Raw genomic sequence first — 27,916 nt, 5'->3', positions numbered from 1 at the left:
GTCAGGCTATAATATATGAAGAAAGAATAGTTCATACCATTCAAAGTTATTTTAAATGGCATCGAAACTGTTTCACATAGCTAGTTCTTTTCTTTCCACTATGCAGTTTCTTGTTTCCTAGCTTTAATGAGTGTTTCGTGTACAATTTTAAGAACGATAGGCAAGTGGGTATGTAAAAAAATAGAACTCTATAATCTTAGAATAATATATAAGAAAAAATATGCTCTTAGTATCCATTCAATGAAATTCTAATTACTGTGTCAATTATTAAATTATTTTAAATTACTTTAATGGAAGGTTACTTTAATGGAAGAGGTTTTAATTTTTGAAAAGCATCTTGATTCCAGTGCAACAATGTTGTTTATAAGCAAATAGAGGAAATTAAATGGAAACCTGCTAGGCCTTCAAATGATTACACACTCTCCACTTGATAGGAAGATTAACATCTAGATTCAAAGGAAATTAATTGAAATTAAATCTAATCTTTTTGAAAGACAGTTTTACTATAAGAAAAAAGTAATAGTATCACACGATGACTATTTTATGTTAGAAAATAACCATGAGTTAGCTAAGGTGTTTGCCGATATAGCTATGTGAAATTTCTGAACTTGTATAAACTTCCTTGGCTAAATTTTTCTTGACTCTGATCAAATCCTTTATGCATTGTATGCAGAGATATGGATAACTAATAGTTTCACTTCATCACTCTGCTTGACCAAAGTTTTAAACTACTATTTACCCTTTTATTTTTCAGGTTAAAAAAAAATCCCAGTTGTTTAGATATTCTTATTTCACATGTTATTTTCTAAACACTGTATTTTCTTTGTTGCTTTTCTCTGAAACTTCAGAATTTATCAGTATCACTTGAAATGAGTTGTGATTGGACGTAACTGATTTTTAAATAACTATCTTGTAACTTGGCTATCCAAAACTGTTAGAAATAGTCACTTTGGGAGGTAATGTATTTTGAATGCAGTAACCACTCTTCATACTTTGAGAATGCGTTTGATTTCCTGTAAACAAAGCTAAAGAGCGCCAAATTGAGTGAACAAAGTTGGTTGAACTGAGTGAGATATACAAAGTCATGTGTGTCTTTTTCTGTCAGTTCATAAACTGACTTTAATAAACAATTCAAAAAGAGGTGTTACAAAATTTTTCTGAGCAATGCCAACATCCACCAAGGTCATTATTTTGAAAAAGCCACGCTCATTTGGAGGTATATAATTAAGTATTTATTTAAAAATCCACCTCAATATTTTACAGACTTTGCTTGGTACTAAGTTAGGGTTCAAAATTCAGACTACATAGGGAATTAGAAAGTTCTAGGCTATAGAAAATATATTGTAAAAACTATTAATAATCTGATGAATATTACCTTCTGTTTTTCAAAGTCTTTGGCAATTATTAATTCATTTGGCTCTTACAAAGCTATGGGTATATCAGTAAGCATTTTTAACCCCATTTTACAGATTTGCAAATTTGTAATTTCCATGAGTTTATTTCATCAGCTGGCTATGCCAATAGGACTAGAAACCGTGCTTCCTGATTGCTATTCTATGATTTGTCTCCTACCATCCTTGTTACTGTGCTCAAGAAATATGCTAGCATAATGGAAGAGAAATTCATCATAACAAATGTGAATGCTTGCTCTGCCCTTGACTTATTAACTGGTGATTCATTCTCAGTTCTTGAATTACCCTCGTGCATAGTATGTTTATCCCAATCTTACATTTTACAGGTGAACTGCGTGCTCTTTATTAAATAATTTATCTCTGACTTCTTCAGTTTCCAAAATTACTTTGAATTCTGATAAATGTTTCCATGTGCTGAGTAAAGGAAATCCTGAGATTTCTAGAAGACTGGCTACCCTGGGGCTTCTGAGTTCTGCTTGGGGGAAACAGAAATCTAGTGGGTCAAATTCTTAGGTAATGTGAAATATGGAGGCACAGTAAGTTACAAGGTAGATTTCAGGAAAAGCAAGAGATACATGATTGATACAATATAAGAAGATAAAACTGATTCTTGATAAAAGTAAAGTCCCATCCTTGGGTGCAAAAACTTAATTATACATCTAAAATGGAGGCAACCATGGCAAAGAGAAGAATTTTGTGGAAAAGCCATGGAGGGATTTAATTGACAATAGGGTCAACAATAGCAGTATATTCATATAGCTTCCAAAAAAAGAAGTTCATATGATCTTAGTTGCATTGGAAATATGATCTTAGTTGCATTTGAAATATGATATCTAGAAAAAGAGAAATGATGTCCTCAGTGAGCTCTCATCAGATGACATCTTCACTCATCACATGGTGGGTGCCCACTATGTGCCAGGCATGGTTCTAGCCCCTAAGATATAAGATATTCTCAGACAAGTGAGAATGCTCTCAGGAACCTGGCATGCTAGATGCTCCTTAAAAGGAATGATAAGATAATTAAGCCCAGACTTGGGCTTAATGAGTAAAAAAAAAAAGTCAGCTGTGCAGAGGTCTGGGAGAAAAGTGTCCCCCTGGCAGAAAGAAGAGCAACAGCGTAAATACAGGCCCTAGGATGCAAGAGTGAGAGCAGTCTTGCCCTCTTTCAGGACTGGCAAGACACAGCAGAGGTGAGAAAGATAGGAGATGAAAGGGCAGTCATAAGCAGAGGTGGACCTTATGGGGTACCCTAGGCCATGATTTTAGATGTTATTCTATGTTCAGTGGGAAGCTACAGAAGAGTGACAAGGTCTTTACAGTTTCACAGGCTGACACCACGTCCCATCTCTCTCTCCTTAGACCCAGGAGCCAACAAATGCTCGGTGAGCCCTTTCTGCTTTGTACTTCTGTGACATCTTGTCCACTTTTTAATTACTGGTTTTTATCCTTCATAATTTCAACTCTCTTCTCTTCTAGGGCTACTGACAGCCTCTCTCATGCTTGGTTAGCTGCCTTGCAAATGTTTTTTACTTTTCCCAAGGATGATGCCCCTAAAAATGTGCGTTTATCAACATGAACTCATCACTTCTAGAGGAAACATCTCCAAGCGCGTGTACTGTTAACGGTAGACCATTATTATCAACTTTCTATACAAAGAAAGACATTATTAAATATTAACCTAAAAATCAAACTAACACAAATCTCTTTCCAGAATCATTCAGTTCTATCATGTGCTTAATATATTTGAATTTTTCCCCAAGGGTTCAGATCAAAATAGATTGTTTGTGCCATTCTAAGTATTTCTCTTGCAAGAAAAAATGAAAATACAGACCACAAAAAGACATTTCACAGTTGGTTCCTCATAAGTGCCTACCTCCCTAAGAGTTTCCAATCATGACATTCAATTTTGTACCCCACTATTTTGCTTTGTGTGTGCGATCCCAATTCTTTATCACTTTTCTTAATTACATTTTTGAAATGACACTGAATTATTAGGTTATTATAATAATGATGTTCTTGGGTTATGGCCACTCTTCTTTTTAAATGACTTCTCTCTCAGCCTTATGATTATTATCCTTATTCTAATGGGTACAAAACAGATTTAGATATTTTTCCAGGCTATTTTAAGACTGGATGCTTTGATTTTTTTTTAATGCATCTTTATGTTTTGGAGGAGCACTCTCTCTTTGCAATCGTAACAAACTAAACCTTAGATTCTTTTATCCTCCTGACAACTACACACGTGTCTGTACAAGGCTGTTTACAGTCAGCCTCATGTTCAGTCGTCACCCTCACAATGTCTACACGACAAACTGGACTCTCTGAAGTTAGCTTCTTTTGAAAAGATCCAGTCATCATTTTAGTTGTGGTGCATTATGAGTTTACTCCAGTTTTTCTTTTCTTTTATTCTACTGAGATACTCCTGATTTTCTTCCTAGCTCATTTCTTATGGAGCAGATTTGAAAAGGTCTTATTTCTAACCATCTTCAAAGATTAGAAAATGTGAAGATTTATTTATTCGTATTCTGATCTTGATCTAGGATGTGTCTAAGGCTGAGGTAGAGTAGAAAAAGAGAGGCGGGAGGAAGACATGGGTAGACAGTAGCTGAACTACACAATGCCTAGGGCTCGGAACCAAATGTATAACTGAGCTCCGAGAACTGCTTTATAAAGGCTAATGGTATCTCTTCTTAGTGAGGTAAAATTGAAGCTGTATAGTTCTGCCTTAGGGCTCTATATCATTGCCTAATACATGGTTTTCGTTTTGTTTATTTTGCAAACCAGTGTTCTCAAGTTCCTTGTTCTTAATGCATTCATTTAAGAAACCTTGTTGTTGGTCCCTAGCATTTTTCAAAAACCTCAGTTCATTCTAGAAGATTCTTCACAGTATTTATGTGACATTGTTATGTATGCAGGTGTGGTTCTATTGCCATGGATAGTATGATAGTTAAGAGAAGGAGCTTTGAAGTTCCACAATCCTTTGCTCAACTCCTGGCCTCAGCATTTAATAGCTGGATAAATTTGGACGAATTATTTAACCTCTGTGAACCTTGGTTTATTCATCCATAAAATGGAAGTTATAGTACCTTATTGTATTGTTGTCAGGGAGAAATGATACTTAATATGTTAGAGGTAGTATCACAATTCAGAGTCCAGTCCCTGAAGTGTCTCCCTCCTGCTCCAGCCACCCTGATGCTGCCACCCTCTTGCCATCCAGCTATGCCTGGCACATCAGGGAGCCTTCAGCACCCTGGTCTGACTCTAAGATTGGTTGTAAAATGAATATCAACTCTGATTGTATCTGTCTCTAATTATAAACTCCTAGAAGAAAGAATACCAGGATTATGTAATTCTAGTCAAGCAGTTGACATTTATTAAAAGTTTTCTTGGTACAGATGATAATGATTTACTGAGGAATAAAGAATAAGCAAACAATCTGGGTGCACATTTATTTTTGCAGTACTAATTGTGACTTGATGCAAATCATGGTTATGAAAGAAATTATAGTAAAATATCAAAGTACTTACAGGCCTAAAGATACTTTTTAAAGACTTTTATTAGAAATCACAACTATGTCTCCCATTTACAAGTTTAGAAAATCAATGATAAGTTTAAGGTGTATGAGAAGTTGTAAAGGAAATTGCTGTCAGAATATCTCTCCAGTTCAAGTGACTTCTAAGTCACAATTCAGAAACCAGATTTAAGCCAGGTGACCTCTGTCTAGACTAGGAGCATGATCAAGTTCAGCATTCAAATATAAGCTTATGGTCAATTCCACCAGATGGAAGAACTATTATCAGTTAAGAGTTTGACACGAACATAAGGAAGTATGGATTTTGTCAGAAGTGTTCTGTGCAGATGTGTATAAATATTTACTGGATTTTTGCATCTTCGTCTCACACTTACACTCTCAAAAAAAATTCATCTCTGAAATAAACTGTTTACTTATATGTTAAAAGTTTGCTCTGGGAGAGAAAATCACATCATCAATGCTCTCCAAGTAAAATGCTTTTAGGAGAAATTTTCGAATGTTTTATTGCAGACTATTCAACAAATTGTAATTTCAGATAGAGGACCAAATGGATTTCTGTTTTATCTAAGTAAAAAAATCATTCAAGAGCTCGGCACTCTAGAAATATGTATCTGTACATCATGTATGTGTTTTCTAGCGTCAAAGTTACAGTTCAGTAGATTTCTAAAAGGCTTTTGAGACAGAGACATGAATTTTTACAGATTCTAATTACAAGTTAGAAGTCATCTCACTGTGGGAAATTAAAAATGGAGACAATTAGAGAAAATTCCAGTTGAAAGAAAAATGCATTATGGAAAAAGCAATAAAAGGACAAAAAAATAGGAAAGTAAAATCACATCTCAGTAGCCTCTATGATTCAATTGTAGGTCAATAGCGTGTAGTTAATGCATTACCAGGAGAGCATTAATTTGCAATTACCACAGGTGATCTGATCCTCTGTGTTCTGTCCATTGACACAAATGACCTTTTGTTGAAAGAGATTCTGTAGTCATTATTTTAAATAAAGCAACAGAAAGGCAAAAGGAAAGTATAGGTCACTTTCAGTCATAAGTATCTTACACCACACAAAGCGGGAACCTTTGTAGTATAGTCCCAAATGGTCGTATAATGGAGTATAATGAACCTGAGCATGGGCATGTCTGTTTGTGTACAGGTTGGAGGTAATATGCGCTGTATGATGGTGGGTAAGATGATTCAAGGTGAAACTACAAATGCCTTGAATTTAAGCATAAAATTAAGTAGACCATTCATAAACCTCTACAACAAGGGAAGATATGAGAGACTGGTTCAACTAAGTGTGTGTTTTGCGATGCTTCCTTTTGAACAGACAAACTGTGTAGCCTGGGAGGTAGAGAGTCTGATGCCCCAACAACCACACATTCTTTTTTTTTTCCAATTCTGCCTTAGCAGCTGTTTTTTTTTTTTTTTTGAGGAAGATTGGCCGTGCGCTAACATCTGTTGCCAATCTTCCTCTTTTTTCTTTTTTCTCCCCAAAGCCCCAGTACATAGTTGTGTATTGTAGTTGTAGAGTTGTAGCTCTTCTGTGTGGGATGCTACCTCAGCATGGCTTGATGAGCGGTGAGCAGGTCCCCACCCAGGATCTGAACCAGCGAACCCTTGGCCACCGAAGCAGAACCCGCAAACTCAACCACTCCGCCACACGCCGGCCCCAACCACACATTCTTGAAAAAAAGTGGACCTCAGCTCTCTAGAGACTATATTCTAATCAAAAACCATGTGGTTGGGGCCAGCCCCGTGGTGTCATGATTAAGTTCGCACTACATGTTGGTGGCCTGGAGTTGGCGGGTTTGGATCCATGGGGGGGACCTATGCACTGCTCATCAAGCCATGCTGTGGCAGCGTCCCATATACAAAATAGAGGAGGATGGGCACAGATGTTAGCTCAGGGCCGATCTTCCTCAGAAAACAAAAACAAACAAACAAACAAAACAAATGTGTAGCAAAGACCCAATTGACCTTGTCCAGAGTCTGCTACACAGGCAGTGATATCAACCTCAGAATTGCCAACTAAGCAAAAGAAGCATCAGAGGACTGCACCTTGCTGATGAATGTTTCAATACAATGAAAATGCATCCAATTGCTTGGGATGAAATCCTAGCTATGCTGTTCATTAGCTATATGACATTGACTTTCTTAGATGTGTGGACTTTTTATACTTCAGTTTTGTTATCTGCAAAGTGGGGATAATAATAATAGCTACTTCATAGGATGAGGTTGTGAGGATTAAATGTTGTCACATGTAAAGCACTTCAAACGGCACCTGCAAGAAAGTACCCCACAGATGTTAGATTTTAATGGTCGTCGTCATCATCATCCCCCCACTAGTCTTTTTATGCATTGGCAAAGAATTTTAAAACAAATTTATAGCCCTCTATTCTAGCTTTTGACTAGCATATGTCTTAGCTCAGGTTGATTGAACACAGGGCCTGAGGAAAGGGTCAAGTGCTGATGTCTTATTGGCAGGTAAAATCTAGGGTAGCTAGAGTAAAAGAAAATAGAAACGAGACAGAGAAAGATGAGATTTGAATACAAGGGGATGCATTACTGTGTTGGCTCCTGCTTCACAAGCTGCAAAGAGATGCAGGCAGTCAATTGGCCGTATGGAACGTCTCCAGACAGACTGGGTAGAAAATAGTGCCTTGAGACAATTCATCACAGGGAAAACAGACAAAAAATTTATCTGCCATTCCCTTTGGCCTTCTTTCTCCCATTGGTTGAAGTTCATCCTTCTGGAAAGTTAACTTCCTCGTCCTGCTGGATTTTATCATCATGAGAAAGCCTGCTTCCACATCCCGTGGTATGGCCCATTGTGCCATTTCATCCAGGATACTAATTTCTTCTACATGTCAGGTTATCAAGCCCCTGCTTATATATTCATAGTGAAAGATAAATTATTACCTTAAAAGTTATTCAGTTAAAATTATAAGCAAATTCTGCCTCATATTGTGGAAAACCTACTTCCATATATCTTTTATCCATTGACCCTACATCTTTTATAACTAAACAGAATATATGCATGTTATTGTTTAAAAACATAGAATTTCAGAAATGGAAACCTTGTCACTGCAGAAAGAGTTAAATATTATTTTTGTATTGTCCTTATTATCTTTGCTTATGACTATAGATAGTGACACAGGTAAGTGAAAATAGCATGCAATTTTATAATAATATTTTAACCATACTGCAACCTGGATCAATCACTCCTGGAGTGAGACACAGAAGGCTAAGAAGTTGAGTGGTCTCAAGTAAAATTGGCTTGCAGTTAGAGAATTAAATGGGTACCCCAAGACTTCCTGGAACCTGGAGAAATTAGGACAGCAGTGACCTAAGCATGGAGAAGTGATCCCTGCTTATAGCTGGAAAAGTAAGAGAAGTGCTCTGAGATGCTTTCAGTAATATGCTTTAAAAACTGACTAGCATGCAAAACATCTTCTAAAGTTATTAATCAGAAATATGTCTGACAAGCAAATGGGTCTTGTGCCTCTCTAGAAAAGCATCTAAAATGGGCATTGTAGTGATGTGAGAAGGGGAATATCATTCTTTGGCTCTTATCCCATTCATTCCTTGGTCAGAAGCACCAATGATCCATTAATCATCCAAATAATCAAGCAAAGGAGAAAAGAGACAAAGAAACAAAGAGATTAGGTAAAGAAAAGGGAGGAAGAAGGTCCTTATGGTCAAGTAATTTAGAACTGAATGCAACTTTATAAAAGAAAACAACTTGTCTATATCAGTTTCTATTTTTTTCCATGGATAGGTACTTTTTTTTCTTTTTTTGAGGAAGATTAGCCCTGAGCTAACCTCTGTTGCCAATCCTCCTCTTTTTTGCTGAGGAAGATTGGCCCTGGGCTAACATCCATGCCTATCTTCCTCTACTTTATATGGGACGCTGCCACAGCATGGCTTGGTAAGCAATGCATAGGTCCGTGCCCAGGATCTGAACCCACGAACCCCGGGCTGCCAAAGCAGAGTACGTGAACTTAACTGCTACACCACCGTGCCAGCCCCAGATAGGTATATTTTATGAATAAATGAAACCACTGCTTAGATTAGTCAAAGTCCCATGTCTGACTAAAGTTGTCTGGTAGATCAGTCTGGCCATTTGGAGTCTTACTCATTCTAATTACGTGTAAGATCTGTGATTTGATTTTCATAGCACCTGACATTCTAGTGCCTGGACATTGTGACAACTATCTTAGACCAACATCATATAAGGAACTGATAATTAAAAGAATATACACAATTTCCCAAAACCTAACTGTAATCACAACAAGGCTATAAGTACATTCTAGCTTTATAAATAACAATAGCAAAACAATTATAATGGCTAGTGCTTATATAGAATTTACCATGTGCCAGATACTTTTGTAAGCTAATAGTTACATTAATTCATTTACACCTCAATAATCCTGTGTGATAGGTATTAATATTGTCCCAATTCTATAGACAAGAATGTTAAGTTACACAATGGTAAATGGCAGAGCTGTGATCTAAACTCAGACAATTTGGCCTAGCCCACTACACTGTGTTGACATTTTTACTGACTGGAATGAGTATTATCAAAAGATAAGCAATAATAAGTGTTGGTGAGGATATGAAGAAACTGGAACCCTCCTTATGTATTGCTTATGGGAATGTAAAATGGTGCAACCACTTTGGAAAACAGTTTGGCAGTTTCTTAGCAAGTTAGATATAAAGTTACCATACAACTCAGAAATTCTGCTTCTAGATATCTATCCAAGATAAATAAAAACATATATCCACAAAAAGACTTGTATACAGATGGACATAGCAGCATTGTTCCTAATACCCAAAAACTGGAGACAGTCCAAATTCCCATCAACAGATGAATGGATAAACAAAATGTGGTACATCCATAAAATGGAATACTATTTGTCAATAAGATGGACTGATACCATAACTGTGTAGACTGTTTTAACACGTGTAAAATCATTATACTAAGTGAAGACAAGCAGACACTAAAGACTGTAGTATTTGTGTTGTATAATTCCTGTTATGTGAAATGATCAGAAGTGGAAAATCTGTGAAGACAGATCAGTAGTTGCCTGCAGCTTGAGGAGCAATAGGGGGAGTGACTATAAAAGGGCACAAGGAAACTTTTGGGTGATGGAAATATTTTAAAATGAGATTGTGGTGATGATTTCACAGCTCTATAAATTCACTAAAAATCATTGACTTGCACACTTATAATGGATGTGTTTTATGGTATTAAATTATACCTTAATAATGCTGTTTTTAAAGCCCCCACATACCTAGAGAGAGATAGCTAAAATACTGTATGTAACCAATTTATTAAATACTAAAGGCTTGAAATCTGGATTAAGAGTCATTTATGGTGGAAAACCTGGAAGGTAAACAGGGGAGATATAAATAATGCTTGAGAGTTCTCTATATTTAGTCTTACTAGAAAATGATATAATACCTTTTTTAAGGATCTATTATTTATACTATTATTAGTATCTCAACTGTAATCAAATTAAATAAATGTTTATGAACCCTGCCAAATTTAGAAGCAAGCACAGTCAAATAAGTCACCTTAATTAAGTCATCCTTAGTAGAGGCATTCCTAGCTTTCCAGATGTCTCATGAGTTAAAGTATTAAAATTAGAGTATTTTCTCACAAGTAAACACTCATTACAGTTGGTATTCATGCTTATGTCTGATGCAAGTATTTTAATTTTTACAATTATTTATTATTTAGGAAAAGTTAAATAGATCAGGGAGAGATTGGCTTTGATGGTATCATTAACTAACATCTATTGAGAATATCAGTCATGAGATTCACTTTATCAAGCAGTATTATGTAGTAGTCATAATGTCCATTCATTCTATGCATAGTTTTTGAGTGTCTGTTAGGTTCCAGGCACAGTAATCAGAAATATAATGTATAAGAAAATGTCAAATAGTGATAAATGCTATGCAGAGAATTTAAGTTAGAAAATGTGATAGTGACTGGGTGGCTGGATTGTCTAATTGGGGAAGTCCTCTCTGGAGAGGTGACATATAAGTGGAGAACTGAATGAGAAGATTCACCCAATGAAAATGTGGAGAAGAGCATTAAAAGCAGACAGGGCAAAACCCCAAGGCAGAAATAAAGACATGAATGACAAAATAAAAGGCATGCGTTTTTTTGGCACGCTCAAAAAAAGGCCAATGTGGCTACAGCATAGTGGGCATGAGAGACAAGTGAGCAGGGACCAGATCACACAGTAGTTTATATCAGGTCTTCTCATTTTTTCAAAGTGAGGTGAAACGTTCGTTTTAAGCAGTGGTGAGGTATGATCTAATCTATATTTTAAATAATCACTCCAGCTGTTGCGTAGATAATTAACTTTGGGATGGTCAACAGTGGAAGGTGAAAACTATGACAATAGTCCAGATGAGAGATGATGATGGATTTGAGTAACAAAAAGCAATGGATGCGGAGAGAAATAGATTCACAACATATATTTGAGGTAGTGCAAATAGACTTGCTGAGAGGTTGGAATTTTGCGGACAGGAAAAGAAAAGAATAACTAATGATTTCTAGGTTTTTAACTATTAGAGAAGTAGGTTGCAGAGAGCGGGAAAATTAAGAATGCTGTTCTTGCCTTGAGCTAATATCTGTTGCCCATCTTCCTCTTTTTGCTTGAGAAAGATTTGCCTTGAGCTAACATCTGTGCCAGTCTTCCTCTATTTTGTATGTGGGTCACCACCACAGCATGCCCGCCAATGAGTGGTGTAGATCCATGCCCGGGAACCTAACCTGGGCCACCCAAGTGGAGCGTGCCGAACTTAACCACTAGGCCACAGGGCTGGCCCCTAAGAATGCTATTCTGACTGTAGTTAAGATGCCTAAGAGACATCTCCGTGGAGACATCAGATAGGCAGTTGCATCTCTTTTTTTCTATCCTACTTTCCAGAGAGGTACCAAGCCTGCAAATGCATGTGTATCCCAGTGCTGATCAATGAATGTATGTCTTCTCTCCCAGCAAGGATGTACATTCCTTTCCACTTCTTATGAATGCCTCACAGTGTTTAAAAACATATTAGGCACAGAGTAGATACATGGATACATGCTTGTGGTTAGATGCTGAGAGTTGAATGACTGGGTAGATGTCTAGATCAGTGAATGTTTAGAAGTAGACAGTAAGCATCTGGGTATTGAATAGTTCAGAGGCCAGTTTCAGTTATCTCATATCGTTTTCAGCTATATATTCCTGAAGCTGAGCTTTAGAAGATCATGAGTGTTAGAGGAAAAGATTAAAAGAAACAAAATTTTCATTAAATGTATATTTTTAAATAAATGTATTTTATTAAAGTTAGATTAATAAATTTAATTTATTAAAAATTTATTTAAAAATAAATTAATAAATTTAATTTTACTAAAAGTTAAAATTCAAAAATTTCATTTTTATAAATTTTATTTATTTAAATAAATAAAAGATCTAGAAAACATTTCCTTCTAAATGAAAACAATCCTAAACTTATTAGCCTTTAAAAACATGCTCATCCATTTCCCTGACTCATCTTCTTCAAATATTCAGGAAATGTTGTTTCTCTGCTATGTTTATGTGGTCAGATTTCCCACACATTTAATGTTTTTGTGACTCATAGGTCTTTTGAAAACTTTCAAACCAGATTCTCCTGGTTTGAAATACAAATATTCCTAGTTAAACACTTCTCTCACCCTGTCCACTGATCCTGCCCCACAAAATCAGAGGAAAGAAAGCAATAATTACTGTTGGCTTCTTTTGTTTAAGCTGACAGCTCTGAACCAAGAGGACTAAAGATTTCTTGGAATTAAAAATTGGGGCATGCAAATATAAACCTTCATTATCCCCAAATCAATTATGCTGTGTTTGTAAGACAAAAGAAGATAATAGGTCTAAGGATCAAAATATCAAAACTCTGTTTCAGATAGCTGGCTTAATCCCACAGTGATAGACATGTCAGATATTATAATATTTAGCATATTTCCTCATGTGGAAAATGATGGGATTTCAGTTGTCATGCTTTAAGGGCATGAGCCATAATCTCATTATCATCTCCCTAAATCAATCACTACATCCTGGATGTTAACTCCATCCTGATCACACCAGATCCAGTAATGTATATGAGATGAGAGAAAAGTTCCATGACTCATCATTGGCCCCGAAAACAGTGATGCAAGCTGAGAATCAATTTAATCACTGGCGAATTCAGTATGGCCAAATGCACCACACATTGCACATGCCTGGACTTACAGAGCTAAATTAAGAATAATGTTGCATATTCATAGGGCCTGATGTATCTAAAACACACAAAGTAAATGTGAGTAATCTAGAGTTAAAAAAAAATAAGCCGGTTCTATTGCATGCTAGAGCATTATATAATTAGGTAATGTTCCTTATAACAGCTTCAGAATATAAGCAATACTTTAATTTACAGTGTGACATTTTATAGACAAGATTGAAACGTAAAACACATAAAATTCAACTTAGCTGCATTTACCTTATTTATCTTTTCTTTAATTCATATTCATATTCTAATTCATATTTAATTCTGATTCATATTCAATATTTATTTAAAGCCTCCCCACAGGGACGGTAATCATATTTTAGTTTATGCTGTCAAAGCATGACAATTGAAATTCAGTCATTTCTTGGTCTCAACATTCTGTCTTATATGTTCATCTGTATGTGATAAGCTAATTGTTTACAACATAGGTGTGATCATTTTAGTCCTGGGGCTCATCGTAGTAACTTATCTTAGAAATCAGTCAGTATGGAGCGAAAACTCAAAAGGCACTAGTTTCACATTAAGATACACAATTAAGAACTTGAGTAGTTATTCTTACCTCTGAATGAGACCCACTGTGTCACACATACACCAAGAAAGCCTTCCTGGTAATTAATACTTCATAATTCTTATCTCATTTGGTCCTCACAACAGCTTTTTGAAGAAGACACATTTTGACAGATATAAAACAAACAACATAACCCCAGGCTCCTGCAGTCAGAAGTTCTGTTTGACAATAGAATTTGAAAAGAAACCCAGAGGACTGCTTCATAAGTTAGTATCTATTGAATAAAAGAATAAATGAATGAGTGGGTAAATTTTGATTAATGGAGAAAGACTTTTTTGAAGTCTTTAAAATTGCTCTCTTATGTTCAAAATCTAGGACGATCTATTAAACACTCCTGGCTACATCTCCAGAAAATAGAGAAGGCCTTTACTGCACAGATGCAGCAATTTTGTGGGACATATATTAGAGGAGAACAAAGTATTTTAAATGCCAGTATTTGCACAAATCTGTTCAGTAGTAAATTTGATCACTTACCTTAAACTATTGAGAATAAGTTGATGAAGTTCTGAACTTTAAATTTAAAGTCTGAACTTGGAATAATTAAAGATAGAGAAAGAATTCTTTAAAATGAAAATATTGGTCCTGATCCAAGGAGACAACTAGACTGACCTGGATATGTGTGTGATGCAAAACCCAAAAAATTAAATAAGAGAATCCAGACACAAAACAGGATAGAGACCTTTGCCTTAGCTTCTCCTGGCTCTATTTTCATCTGTCCTTCATTGTAGCTAGCATCTAGACTGCTACATCTGAATATTTTAACATATAGGCATATATGTGTGAAAATTAGTCTAGAACATTGCATATATTGGCCTTGATACTGTAAGTTCAATCACTGTTAAATGATGTCTTTATAGAATTGAGTTACGTATTTGTTCAGTTCTTATGAAAGGGGACTACCAGAAGAGAAAGAATCAAATGACAGCTGCTGTCAAGATTCAGGTATCCAGACTGGGAACACCAGATAAGCAATAATCCTTCTACAGGCTCTGTCAAGTTTGACTGTGACAAATAGTACTCTGAGTATTAAGAAGAATGCTGAAGTAGAGCTGCTTCTTTGCATCCTGGAAAAGCATTGGTATACCCAAAGAATAGTTAAAGTAATAATGCAAAGAAATTAATGTTTAAATGGTGCAATGAGTGGCACAGACTCTAAATGCGGTAGAAGTTGAGATAAGAGTATTTTATTGTGGATTGATGTGAATTCTGAATTATGATATATTTGTATAAGTAGAGAGAGAGAAAAATGCATTATTGACAAGGAATGAAAGAGACTGGTGCTTGTCATTGAATGGTATTACTGTGATATCTTTATCTTGCTTCATTCCTTCATTCACTCATTCCTTTATTCACTGAACAAATCATATCCCAGGCACAGATCTTCATGTGCTCAACATTGGGTGCGCATTGATGAACAAAACAGATATAGTCTCTGCCCGTTTCACTGTCTCTCTGAAAGCTAGTGAAGGAGATCCAAACTATAATACCTGCCATACATGTATTTTAGGCACTGAACTCAATACTTGGGTATCTTTTTATTTGATATAATCCTCACAAGAACTCTTTTTTAGACAAATAGATAGACACATATATAATATATGTGTATGTATGTGTGTGTGTAAATTATACATATAATATATATTTTAAAATGCATGTATATATTTATCCTCATTTTCACATGAGAGTCAGGTGCTTTTGTAGTGGTTCAAACAGAAAAGCAAGATTGCACAGTGGTTATGAGAAAGGGTTCTAGAAGCAGATTGACCCAGGATTTGAACCCTTGCTTTGCTGTTAATTAGCTGTGTGATCTTAGTCAAGGTCCTTAATCTCTGATCCTCTGTTTACACATGTGCTAATTGAAGAAAATAATAATCCTTACCTCATGGTGTTATTGTGAGGTTTAGATGTGGTGCTACATGTAGACATATTTAGCACAGTGCTTGGAACAATAACCACTAAGTGAATTTCAGTCAAGTGCAGTAAGCCTAAAGGAATTTGCGTAAATCATAAAGAAATGATGGTTACAAAAAAACAGACTGTTAATTATGTAAAGTACATCAAACTATTCCACCCTTAGGTGGTTATGTCCAGCTTACAGGATTCAGATTTTGAGCAGTCCTTTGCCCTTCCTATCCTTCTTGAGTTTTTCTTACACCAAAGACCCTTGGAGGCCAGGGGGAATGCTTTAAACCTGGGTTATCTGAATCAGGTCAGGTCTCTGAGGTTCTGAATCCCCACCTAAGCAATAAAGGCCCGTGACTTCGATCCAATGTTAATGTTCTGAGGTCTGCACAAGTACCTGAAGGACCAGAAGTTTAAACGGAACCAAAAGCGACACAGCATTTTAGAATGCGTTCCATGAGGATAAGTGACAATCTCCCTCCAGTCTAAAGATGGGAGAAAACCCTTTAATTAGTAAGGGAATCATAGATCTAGGTCTGTCCAGGACAGTTTTAGTTTATGCTGATTGTCCTGGTATTTTCATAATTAGTTTCCCTGTGTACTCTCAAGTGTCATGGTTTGTATGGTAAATTATATGGTCACATCTAAGCATCTTCCTAAAACCCTCAGCCTAGAACTTTTACTGGTGTTAGTAATCTTTCTTCAGGTTAATTGTCATATTCACAAATCCTAAAATATGTGCCCTTTTAGTGAGAAATGCACAAATAAAATTGCTTCTTTGGTCATTGCATACATTCATCTGTAACCATGTTCCAGTAATCCATCTTCGAAGGCTGAAAGCCAGGCATTTTATTTAGGTTCTTGGTTTTCGTTAATTTAAAAAACAAAAAAAAAACCTAGCATACAATTTATTTCCTTGGTTTTTCCACGAAACCACAATCTTTGTGAGCCTCATATTTCCACCTGCATAGTAAAGGAATTAAGAACAAGTCTTTAATATTTTTTAAAAAGCTACTTTTTAAAAATACAAACCTTTCTGCTTTGCTTCTCCAGCCCTCCAGAGGTATGCACTATGCTTTCAGTGTATTAACTTGAACATTGGTGGGTTTTTTTTTTTTTTCTACAGGGCTTAACTCTTAAATAGATTATTCATTCTTTTTTTTTTTTTTTTTTTTTTTTTTGTGAGGAGATCAGCCCTGAGCTAACATCCGCCAATTCTCCTCTTTTTTTTTTTTTTGCTGAGGAAGACGGCCCTGGGCTAACATCTGTGCCTATCTTCCTCCACTTTATATGGGACGCCGCCACAGCATGGCTTACCAAGCAGTGCGTCGGTGCGCGCCCGGGATCCGAACCAGCGAACCCCGGGCCGCCGCAGCGGAGCGCGCGCACCCAACCGCTTGCGCCACCGGGCCGGCCCCTAGATTATTCATTCTTAATCAGCTGAACTTTGTCCAACTTTTGTGGCCCAGACTGTATTGGCAACTCAGTCAAGATTGTTGACTCACTGATAATAGCCACACACTACTCTCACAAATTTGTGTTTTTATCAGTAATAGATTAACCATCAAATCAACTACTGAATTGTGAGTGCTTTGAGTTAAGAGGTGGATAGTGTTATCTGAGATGCTGTTTTCACATTAATAACACTTTTCTCATTGCAGGCAAATTGTCCTCTTTTCTTGGAGAGTCGAATGTCTGCTTATATTATTGAGTAACCACATACCTTTATCCATCTTCAAGGTCCAGAAAAAAATTTCCATGGGTTAATTTGCCCGATAGACTTTTCCTCTCTAGACATTATGACTTATTCTCCTTCTGTCATCCAAACCCCATGTGGTATTTTGGTAAATGATATTGTAAATCAAGTTTTCCCAGCTGTGTTGACTCTATTGAAAAAGAGAGATTGCCTAAAATTATGGACTTTAGTCATCTGACAACTATTGTTTGGATGTTTAGTTTACTTTTCTTGGTCACTTTTATCATGGGAGGTGCCGAGCTTGCACGATGCTACATGCAAACCCTTGCCCCACCACCTGTGTTACTGCAGAGTAATTGAAAATTACTGTGGTAACTGATGCTGCACCACAGCAGTATCCCAGGATGGTGAGAATCTTTTTTGGTAGAAAATTCTACAGCTTCTGAAACAAAGTGGCTGAACTTCCTCAGACTGCAGCCACAGCCCCTAACCAAAGAATGGGCTGTATAGGAGCCCAGCCCTGGTGTGTAGAGGACTCCGGATCTTGCCTCAGTCTTTGTAGTCTTGTATTTATGTCTGTGGGGAATCAGGACCATAGACAGCAATGACTTCAATGAGGCAGGATGGCCATCACCATTGTTTGGCCCTACATGTTGTGCCTGGCTCACCCATTTTATCTCTAGCCCTTATGGAAGGCAGACAGAGGTGCTGTGACTCTGTATGGTTCTTTTTTATTATTGTTTTCTTGGTTCGGGTTATTATTGAGATCTGAATCCAGTTGGAGCTGACTTTGTAAAGGACAGATACAAGGAAGAGGACAGAGGCAATCTCATCTGCAGGGCACATCCCTTTGACTAATCAGCTCAGGCCATCTTCATCAAGTTGTGTCATCAACACACTGCAACACAGAAGCTCAGTCCCATAGTGCTGTTCTGAATAATAGTCGAGTGGATGGCCCGTCACCTACGCTGCCTTTGAGAAAATACTTAGAGAATTGATGATTATATTCTGGTTGGCAAAATATGGTCTGGATCCCAGTACAAAATACCTTGGAAACACTTTATTCTCTTCAGTATGTCTTCAGCTGAACTTGGGTTAAGAAATTAATCATATACAGAATGACCACAGATGGACATTGAAAAATAGCCTTGAAGCTTCATAAAATTTCTTCCTGATTGGGGAAAAAGGGGCATTCGTATACTTAGAATTTGTCAGAGAATATGTAATTTAAAAAGCTAGATAAAAGGATAAGTAATGTGATGGACAATGAAATATATGATATACAAAACAGAACAAGTTAAATGACTCCTATATCTTTAGGATTTATCAATGAGTAGCAATTAAAGGAGAATGGTGAAAAAAATTTAATAAGCAGAACTGCTTATCCATCAGGCTTTTTCTAAGCTGAACCTTTGAAAAACAACATCTGTGGGGCTATTTGTTTGTTGTTCTTTTTTTCCCCAATCCAATTTGCTGTGATCAGAACGTAGAAAACTGAACTCAAAGCCAGATTTCTTAATAGGATGGCACTTGGACGGCTATTTTACTTAGTGATCCTGTGCAGTTTAGTAGCAAAGCTGAAATAAGCCCTCTCCTTTTGGGGGAAACACGATGGTATTCTGCTGAATGCTAAAATTTTATCACGTTGGGAAAAAAAAAGCTGCTTGAGAGTATAAAAGCATTTGAGATCTCAGAAGGAGTTTAAATCAATGCACTGCCACAGTTACAGAGCAGATGAAAGAGCCTGCTGTCTCAATTGCCAGGAACTACTTAGAAACTCTCACTTTGATTTCTTCACGTAGTCCGTTACATTACTGCTAAATGCAATATATAGGGACATCATGACTTTGATGTTGTACAGCTCCAACAAATGGAAACTAATGTGATAGAACAACTAAGATTTGTGGTTTTATGTGGATATACAAATATATCCCTGTCTAGCTCCCTGTGTGCTATGTATCTCCAGGGGCTGTCTTTTCACCTATAGCTTTATAAAATTATAATTTTGGTGTTTTATTTATGAATTCTAGTAAGCAGTGCCATGTTTATGTAGTACCAAAAACTCGTAAGGGGATAGTGTTATTCTGAAGTATTACTTTAACAATATGTATTGTACACCACTTTCAAAAGTACAATGTAGTTTTATATGTCTGTTCATCAGTACTGGTCAGAACTCAATTCAGTGAGGAATTACTTGTTCCATGCCTTCGGAATAGCTGATGTTTTTAATCAGTGGGTGTGGACAGATAGAATTGGAAACTACATTTCCATCCAAAAGTAGCAGAGGTCTGTTTTCCAGTTTTAGTAGTAAACCTTCGAGTGGTCATTCAATTATTAAGATCCCATATTTTAAAAATCTGTGAGTTTCTGCCATTATTCATTAAATAATATATTTGAAATCATTTTGCAGTAGTGTGCTTCTTCTTATGAAAATTATAAGTATGTGCTTATTTAATTATGTAAGACTTACCAAGTTTAAGATTTGAAATTTATAGAAATAAGAGCAGAAGTCAGAAGATCTGAATCTGACCGTTGACTCAACCACGTGCTAATCTTTTGAGTTGGGGCGTGGAATTCAATGTTAGTTTCAATTCCCTCACTTCGTAAACAATTCTGTCTTCCTCTCAGAATTGGTGCACGTACTAAGTAAGATGATACTTGAGAGGCAGTGCTGTAGTGGAGAGGACTTCAGACCAGGTGGGGAGACCAGCACTGCCTCTGACTAGCTGTGTGACCGTGAACAGATCATTTAACCTTTCCAGACTCCTAATCTGTGAAATAAGGAGGCCAGTCTGAAATGTGTCTAAGTTCCCTTTTGTCTTATTTGTCAGCATGCTTTGAAAACTGTAAATCACTATAAAAATATCTCTGGCTTTTTCACAGCTTGCTTTGAAAACTGTGAGCACGATGTAAAATATTGCAGGTGTTTTACATTGTTTAAACAGTTTAACCTTTTATCAAAATCGGTTAATAAAGGGAGATGATAGGATCATTTTTTTCCTTTTCTGGGAAATCTTGAAGCATTTGACGGATAATCCTTTTCGTTCAGTGTTTCTTCTATGGAACATGTTCATGGGAAAACTCTTGACTCCGTCCAGTTACATAGGCCTCTGTTATTAGTGTATTTTGGAATGTGATAAACATTGCAGAACAATTTCCATTTTTGCTTAAATATAGTTACTCTCCAATATTCCTTTTACTAATGAATTTACGGGAACTTTGAGACTCCTTTGGACTTAAATTGTAACATATATTTTACTTGCATATAGCCTGGTGGCACACATTTCTAAGACCTGGAGTGTAGTTTGTCCACTTATGTGGTAAGAAATGAAAAAGGATACTTATGATCATGGGTTCATCTGAGTTGTGTCTAATAGTTCAAGATCCCTATTTAAAAACCTTGTCACATTTGAAAACATCACTTGAAAGATGTGCTGCTTTACTACACAAAAACATGTGCCAGCCCTATGGTATTCTGCTTCTGTAGAACTCTTCTTTGCCAAATTATTTTCCTGGGATTAGTATTTTTAATTCAATTCAGATTGTAGTTGCTACCTTCCTAGTAGATCGTCTTGTACATTTCAAAGAAGTTGTTTTTTTCTTTAGAAGCAAAACTTTCCATTTTGAGCTCTACTAGGCACTTTAAATTCTAGATTATCTGATAATAACTATGTATTAATTTATTAACTATAAATATTTAATCTCCATTTTTAAGTGAAGAAAGTTGCTCATACTTATGTAGCTAAGATGTAGTTTAAACCCGATTCTGCCTGACTTCTATATGCATGCTCTTAACCTCTGGGCTCTACTACTTGGTATGGCATAAAAACCACTAGATTGGACTTTAAGAAATAGTTCTTCAAGTCCAAGCTCTTTCCATTTTTAAAGTAAGACTATTATCCTCTCTCCTGCCTAACTCATAGGCTTATTCTGAGTATTTAAAAAAATAATATAAGAGATTTTTAAGATGTAAATCACCATAAATAGGTAATTTACTATTAATGTGGTTAATCTCATTTAATGAGAAATAATGAGAAAGGAATAGCACCCCACAACCCTCTGACACCTTCCAGGTATTCGTACTGTCACTTTGCATAGACAGACTTCGATTAATGTGCCTGCACCTAAAGTGAAAATTCAGGGCACTGTGTCAGACGTCTGGAGGAGACTATTTGGTGGCCATGGGAGCTTTATGGCACACCTCAAATCATGCTACACAGGGGGCTACCACCTACTCAGCCCCTGCACGGGGCTGGTCCCGCTGAGACTCCAGGGGCCCCTATTTGAAACAGCTCGCTACAGGGATGTTCACACTTATGGAAATAATTAATGGTGGCAATGATCCTTATAATGGCACCTGATGCCCTGCTGCGAAGAAAGATAAACCAGCCTTCACCATAAAGAACTTACAAATTATACTAAGCAAACATGTTAGCAGCTATTAAGAGTCCTAATCAGAGCTGTTAAACAAACAATTAAGAGATGTCATATAAAATACACCCATTTAGGAATAGCAGCTACATGTTTGGAGTTTTAAAAGGAACCATTTACCTTTGAGATACAGATAAAGACCTCAGTGGAGTGTAAAGGTTAGGCAAGAACAAGGCACCTTTCTGAGCAGATCCAGCTTCTGAGCATCAGATCCCACGGACAAAGATCTGTTTCCAATGGTGCGCTTGCATCCTAAGATTTATTTTGGGTCTCGTTACTATTTAATCAGAAAATTACTCTTGTTTCTTCAGACGTGACTTCTTATTATAAGTAGTGCTTCTGTAAAGGGCCATGAAAATGTACTATAACAATCTACTAGCAAAAATCAAGTAGAAATTATTTGTCTGGAAGAAATTTACTTTGGAGACAGCATGTCAGGTTAAGATGAGATTCATCCCTACCAGCACTTAAAACCTGCTATTCTAAGTGTGGCCCAGCAGCACCAGTACCACCTGGGAGCTTGTCACAAATGCAAGAGTTGAGCCTCTCTCCAAACCTACAGAATCACAATCTGCATTTTAGTAAGATCCTCAGATAATTAAATGTATATTAAAGTTTTAAAAGAAAATATCAATGTGCAAAATTCCTATTACTATAAATTCTGTCAGGAAAATTGATGTTTAATCTTATCAGAGAGTAAAAATTAAATTACTCACTTTAGGGAGGTAAAGAAATAGGGTGGCATTTGCTTTATAATGAAATCTGTCTGAAGTGGTCCCCTTCGGCACCCATGTCTAATGGTGGCTTCTAGGGTTTCCAGCATAGCACACCATCCCAGCCGTATTCAGTCACCATCTTGTAGTCTCTCTTCTCTCTTCAGGTTTTTTGTCCCCTTCCCATACTCATTATAGCTCCCAATTATGTAGAACACTAATGCTATAGAATAAAGAGCCTAGGAGAGGGTGAGAAAGAGGGAGTCTTCCTAGCCTTAGGCCCTCCCATGTACTTCCATAGTTAAAATACTACTTCTTAAAAGTCTACGTTTTGATCATTCCAACACCACTTGGCTGAATCTACCATATACAAATGGTGCCGTGTTTGTGGATTAAGAGAATTAGTGGCTTTTGTATCTTCTTTCTGGACAAATCAAGGATGACTGAGATTAAACTTTACTACTCATACAAAGCATGCAAACTATCTAGATTTCTTTTAGCACTAGGTTTTTACAACAGTCATGCACATCTCATAAAGGATATGACATGATGTGATTTTTAAAATCTGATTTCTTATGTTCATATGGTGAACTATTTTAAGGCTATAGTAAAAGCATACCCATAAGCATATACTACAAAAAAGTAAAATCTCACAGTGAACAAAGAGGATTGAGCAAAGCATCAGTTGACTTTTACAGTTAAAAAAAAATATCCTGGGGCCGGCCCGGTGGCGCAAGCGGTTAAGTGTGCGCGCTCTGCTGCGGTGGCCCAGGGTTGGCCGGTTCGGACCCCAGGCGCGCACCGACGCACCACTTGTCAGGCCATGCTGTGGCGGCGTCCCATATAAAGTGGAGGAAGATGGACACGGATGTTAGCCCAGGGCCAGTCTTCCTCAGCAAAAAAAGAGGAGGATTAGCAGATGTTAGCACAGGGCTGATCTCCTCACACACAAAAAAAATATATGTATATCCTGTGGAGGAAATTATAATGATATGCTTTATAATTTTTCTGGAAAAAGAAATCAACTCTAAGAAAGTTATAACAGTCCTAATTAATGCTCAAATTGTTTCTCCAGAGAAACAGATTTTTTTTTATGTAACATAAATGGGCTTCATAGAAAATAGTCTTGCCTGTATTTAGTGGTTATTCGATGTTCTTTCCTACATCGTAGCAACATGCAGCACTTCAAAATAGGAAATGAAGGGTTTTTCTTTCTGCTTTTTGGTTTTGCTTTGTTGTTCTTACTCATATTATACAAGTAAGAAGGTTAATAAAACAGGAGGACATTGACAATTTTCATCTAGCAGTATGGATTTTTCAAAACAATAGTTATATTTGAGTTGAAGATAATTTGATCATTTAAAAAAAACATGTGTTTGGTTCATGGAAGAGTTGAAGGAAAAGATAATTGTAGTTACATTAAAACAGTTTTTCCCCTGTCGATCTCTATATTATAGTGACATTAGAGTGCATGGTCATGAGTCCTGGCTCTACCACTTTCTAACCATGTGACCTGGGGCAAGTCATTTAACTTCTCTAAGACTCAATTTCCTCATCTGTAAAGTAAGGCTAAAATTTAAGCCTAATTCTTAGGGTTATTTTGAAGACTAACTGAGATAATACAGTAAAAAGTGTTTAACAGAGTGCCTGGCCCATAATAAGAGCTCACATCATGTTAGAGATTACATTTTTTTATTCTTATCACACCATCGTTCAGCCAATTTTGACAAAAATTTAATACATGGAAGTCATTCTGTCTTATTCTGAAATGTAAAATGGCCACATCCCCCTAAAACATAGCTATTTCCATCCTTTAAAAATTAAGATACAAAGCCCTTCTACCTATACCCCTAGCTCTCCTCTTTCTTTTACTGGAGCCAAACTTCTTATAAGAGCAGTCTGTCTCCATACCTTCAGTTCCTCAATCCTCACCTACTCCTCAACCCACCATAAAATGGCTTCTGTCCTGTTGTAGAGCTTCTCCCCTATAAATGCAAACGTCAATCAGTGTCTTTCTGATTGCTAAATCCAGTGATCACTTTTCAGCTCTGATGTTATTGGCCTTCATGCAGCACTTGACATCTTTCTTGATGCTGTCTTGGATCTCTCTTGCTTAGTGTCCTTCATGATCTTTTTTAGCCTTCCTTTTCAATGCTGGCATTCCCAGAATTCCCCACTTGGCCTTTTTTTACATATATGTCTTGAAATCACTACCACTTCTTGCTGAAAACTCCTAAGTATATATATTTTTTGCCCCTTTCTCTCCCTCTGTCTACTTCTCATTCTATATCCAGAATCCCTTAGTGTGTTTTCAATAAATTCTCTCAACCATATTAGCAACAGCTAGGTATCAGGTAGTATGGTAGGCCTAAGGATTACAATAAAGTTTCTTAATCAGAGACCCAGAAGGCTTTAAGAGACCTTGAGATAGAATCTGATTTATTCTCCTATTTTCAGGTATTTCCTTATTTTCATTCATGTATGACATGATTTTACTTTATTGGCTGCCATTGCCAGATACCATGATATATATGCTAAGAATTAACATCTGGGAAAATGGGATAGAAATGAGTTTTGCTTTGCTTAGCTTTTTTTGGATGGTGGCTTCTTGGTATTGATTTGGAATACAGATAAGGAGAGGTGTTAATGCTATATTGTAAATTTTGAATCTGAAATGCTTAGTGGGCCATCTGAGTGAAGAGGTCCTACTGGCAGTTGTAAATGAGTCTCTGGAGTCTACATGTGGAGTCAAAATTGGAGAGGTATCTTTGGAAATAATCATCTTAGAAGTGCTTATCTAAACTCACCTTCTTCAAGCTCTAACTCAAATCCTAACACACAATCTCAAGTATAGCTTTATTGGAAGGATCCTAATTTCTCAGATTCAGCCTTCCATAACGCTACAAAATTTTTAATCTCTATTTTCTGACATATGGCCACTCAAGTTAAAAAAATCTCTTCTGAATTATCCATTCATTCAACATATATTTATTGACAGCAGAATAAGTGACACCCCTGTGCTAGTCACTTGGGATAATATAGTGACTGAGATAAATATGGGTTCTTCTCTTCTGAAGCTTCAGTCTATTTGAGGAGTGAGCTTTCAATCAAATAATCATGCAATAATTATTAGAAGATGTGTGAGTAAAAGAAGGCTTTAACCTATGGTGGGCTCCTGGAGGCCTCCTTGAAGAAGTGATATTTACCATGAGACTGAGGAAGGACTGGTAGTTAGCCATGTGTAGAAGGGAAAGGCATTCTAGGCAGCAAGATCTTATGAAAAGGTCTTGAGGCAAAGAAAGAATGTGGCAACTTTGAGGAAAAGAGGAAAGACCTGTGTTATTAGAGCACAGTGAACAAAAAGGAGAACAATAGTAGATGAGGCTGAAGAGGTAGGCAAGGGTAATGATGGTTGAGTTAACTGATGAACAGCACTCCAGCCTCAGCATGATCACCTCCAAACACAAGAACTACCTCTAGATGGTACGTTCTAATGGAGGAAAATGAGAGAGTTAAAATGTCCTTTCTTATGTTTTGCTGAATTTGACTCCTTGGAAATTCAGCTGATTGAATGTAATTTTTAACAACCATACTGAGGTATACCTGACATACAGTAAACTGCACATATTTAAAGTGCACAATCTGATAAGTTTTGAAATATGTACACACCTGTGTCACCATCACCACATCAAGTTTATGAAAATATTCATCATCCCTGAAAGTTTCCTTGTGCCCCTTTGCAGTCCCTCCCTCGCCACCACTCCCATCCACAGGCAATGATTGATGTGCCATGCTTAGAACAGTGCCTGGCCCAAAAAATAAATTTTGTTGAATAAATGAAAAGTGAGTCCGTTTTGAGATTAGCTCTTAGTTTGACATTTGGTTGGTTGCTCCATATTTTCTAGGTATGCAGTGCTATTCAGAATCAGGATTTCACTGTGATTGAAGACTACTGCACTGGCCTCAAAGCCCTGCTTTATCTGAAAAGCGTTGAAGAACTACAAGACTGGGAGGGGCAGAGTCCAGCCACTGTGAGTCACCAGAAAGGGAAACCAGTTCCTCGGATTCCTGAACTCATGGGGCAGGTATGTGCTCACCCCTTCTGTGCTGTCCTTGAGAACTCTGCCTTGGTCACTTTCTATTTCAAGTCTGTTTGCCCTCCCACCATCTCACAGGCAGAGGAAACACAGTGCCTATTGGATGTGATTTCTACAGTAGAATCATTCTGAAGGAGGCTTGATTACAGCTATGTGATAGGTCTGCGAGTTACATTTTTATAAAACCCATAAAACACAAGGTCATATAAAAGAAAAAGATTGAAGTTTGTAGTGTAAATTGCCTCCAAATTTTTGGGTGCTGTGGTGATGACTGGCATTCTTTCCAGTGGGAGGCTGGAAATTTCTTTATTCTTTAACAAGCTCTGGAAATTATAACATTACCTTTCTATTTTCAAGACAATCAAATCACTGAAGCTCTGAATAATATGATGAAGTTCTCAAAATTAAAATCTAATCAGTATCTTTTGTAACTGCTTCTGTTATGTGGTTAAACCTGGGCTCAAAAGGTTATGTCCCAACTTTCTCACTAACTGCTATTTTCAGAGAAATATATACTACATTTACATTTTGTATAATACAATGATTTTAGCAAATCTTTTCTAAAACAACATTCAGCATTTCGCCTTTGTGTTTCCTTTGTATTATTCTAAATAGACAACCATTGTCAGAAGACGTTTCTTGAGTCCTGAATGAGGGGTGGAAGAAATTATAATTCTTAGTCTTTTCAGCTTGTCACTACATCAATAATTAACTTTAAAAAAAAGAGAGGCAAGTATAAAAAGATTCTTTAAGGAAGCATTTAATAATTCAAATGAGTCTTAACTTGAAACAGGTCACATGAAAAAGAATGGAAAACCAAACCCTGGGTACTGTGCCTTAGATGGCAGGGTTAGGGACTCAGAAAGAAGAAGCGAAATATCATATAACTGGCTTACATTTGGCTGGTTTTAATGGAAAATATCACTGTTCCTCTCCTAAGAGATAGCCAAAAATAAGGGCTTCTTGAAAAATAATATGTATGATTGCAAGTCTAGTAATGAAAAACAAAAGTGAGAAAGCAATATCTTACAGTGTGGATTCCAGGAAAATATCGTGATGAATGACTCCATTAGTGGCAATCAAACAGAAAGGCTGGGTGACATTAATATTTATAATATTGTAATTAGCAAGACTGTGCCTAAGCAGCATTATTAGTTAACTAATCATATTATCATAAACTGAGTCTGCAGTATTTAGACAGTGAGTGTTCTTGCCTTTATCAATGACTATCAATATCCTAAGGTTGTTCATAACTAAAAAAAAT

At 36.7% G+C, this 27,916-nt stretch overlaps 1 protein-coding gene across 1 annotated transcript in view; it reads left to right on the top strand.

Moving 5' to 3' along the window:
• The window catches only part of DPYD (dihydropyrimidine dehydrogenase), a 776,746-nt gene that overhangs the window by 641,364 nt on the left and 107,466 nt on the right, over positions 1-27,916 (top strand). The window contains exon 20 of the mRNA XM_058538603.1: positions 26,461-26,640. Coding sequence (XP_058394586.1) covers positions 26,461-26,640 — 180 coding nt within the window. The remainder of the gene's footprint in view (positions 1-26,460; positions 26,641-27,916) is intronic.

This window comes from Diceros bicornis, chromosome 4 (assembly GCF_020826845.1).
Source record: "Diceros bicornis minor isolate mBicDic1 chromosome 4, mDicBic1.mat.cur, whole genome shotgun sequence".
Taxonomy (NCBI): domain Eukaryota; kingdom Metazoa; phylum Chordata; class Mammalia; order Perissodactyla; family Rhinocerotidae; genus Diceros; species Diceros bicornis.
The sequence above is the reverse complement of the archived record's forward strand: the minus strand, read 5'-3'. Positions and strand labels throughout refer to the sequence as shown.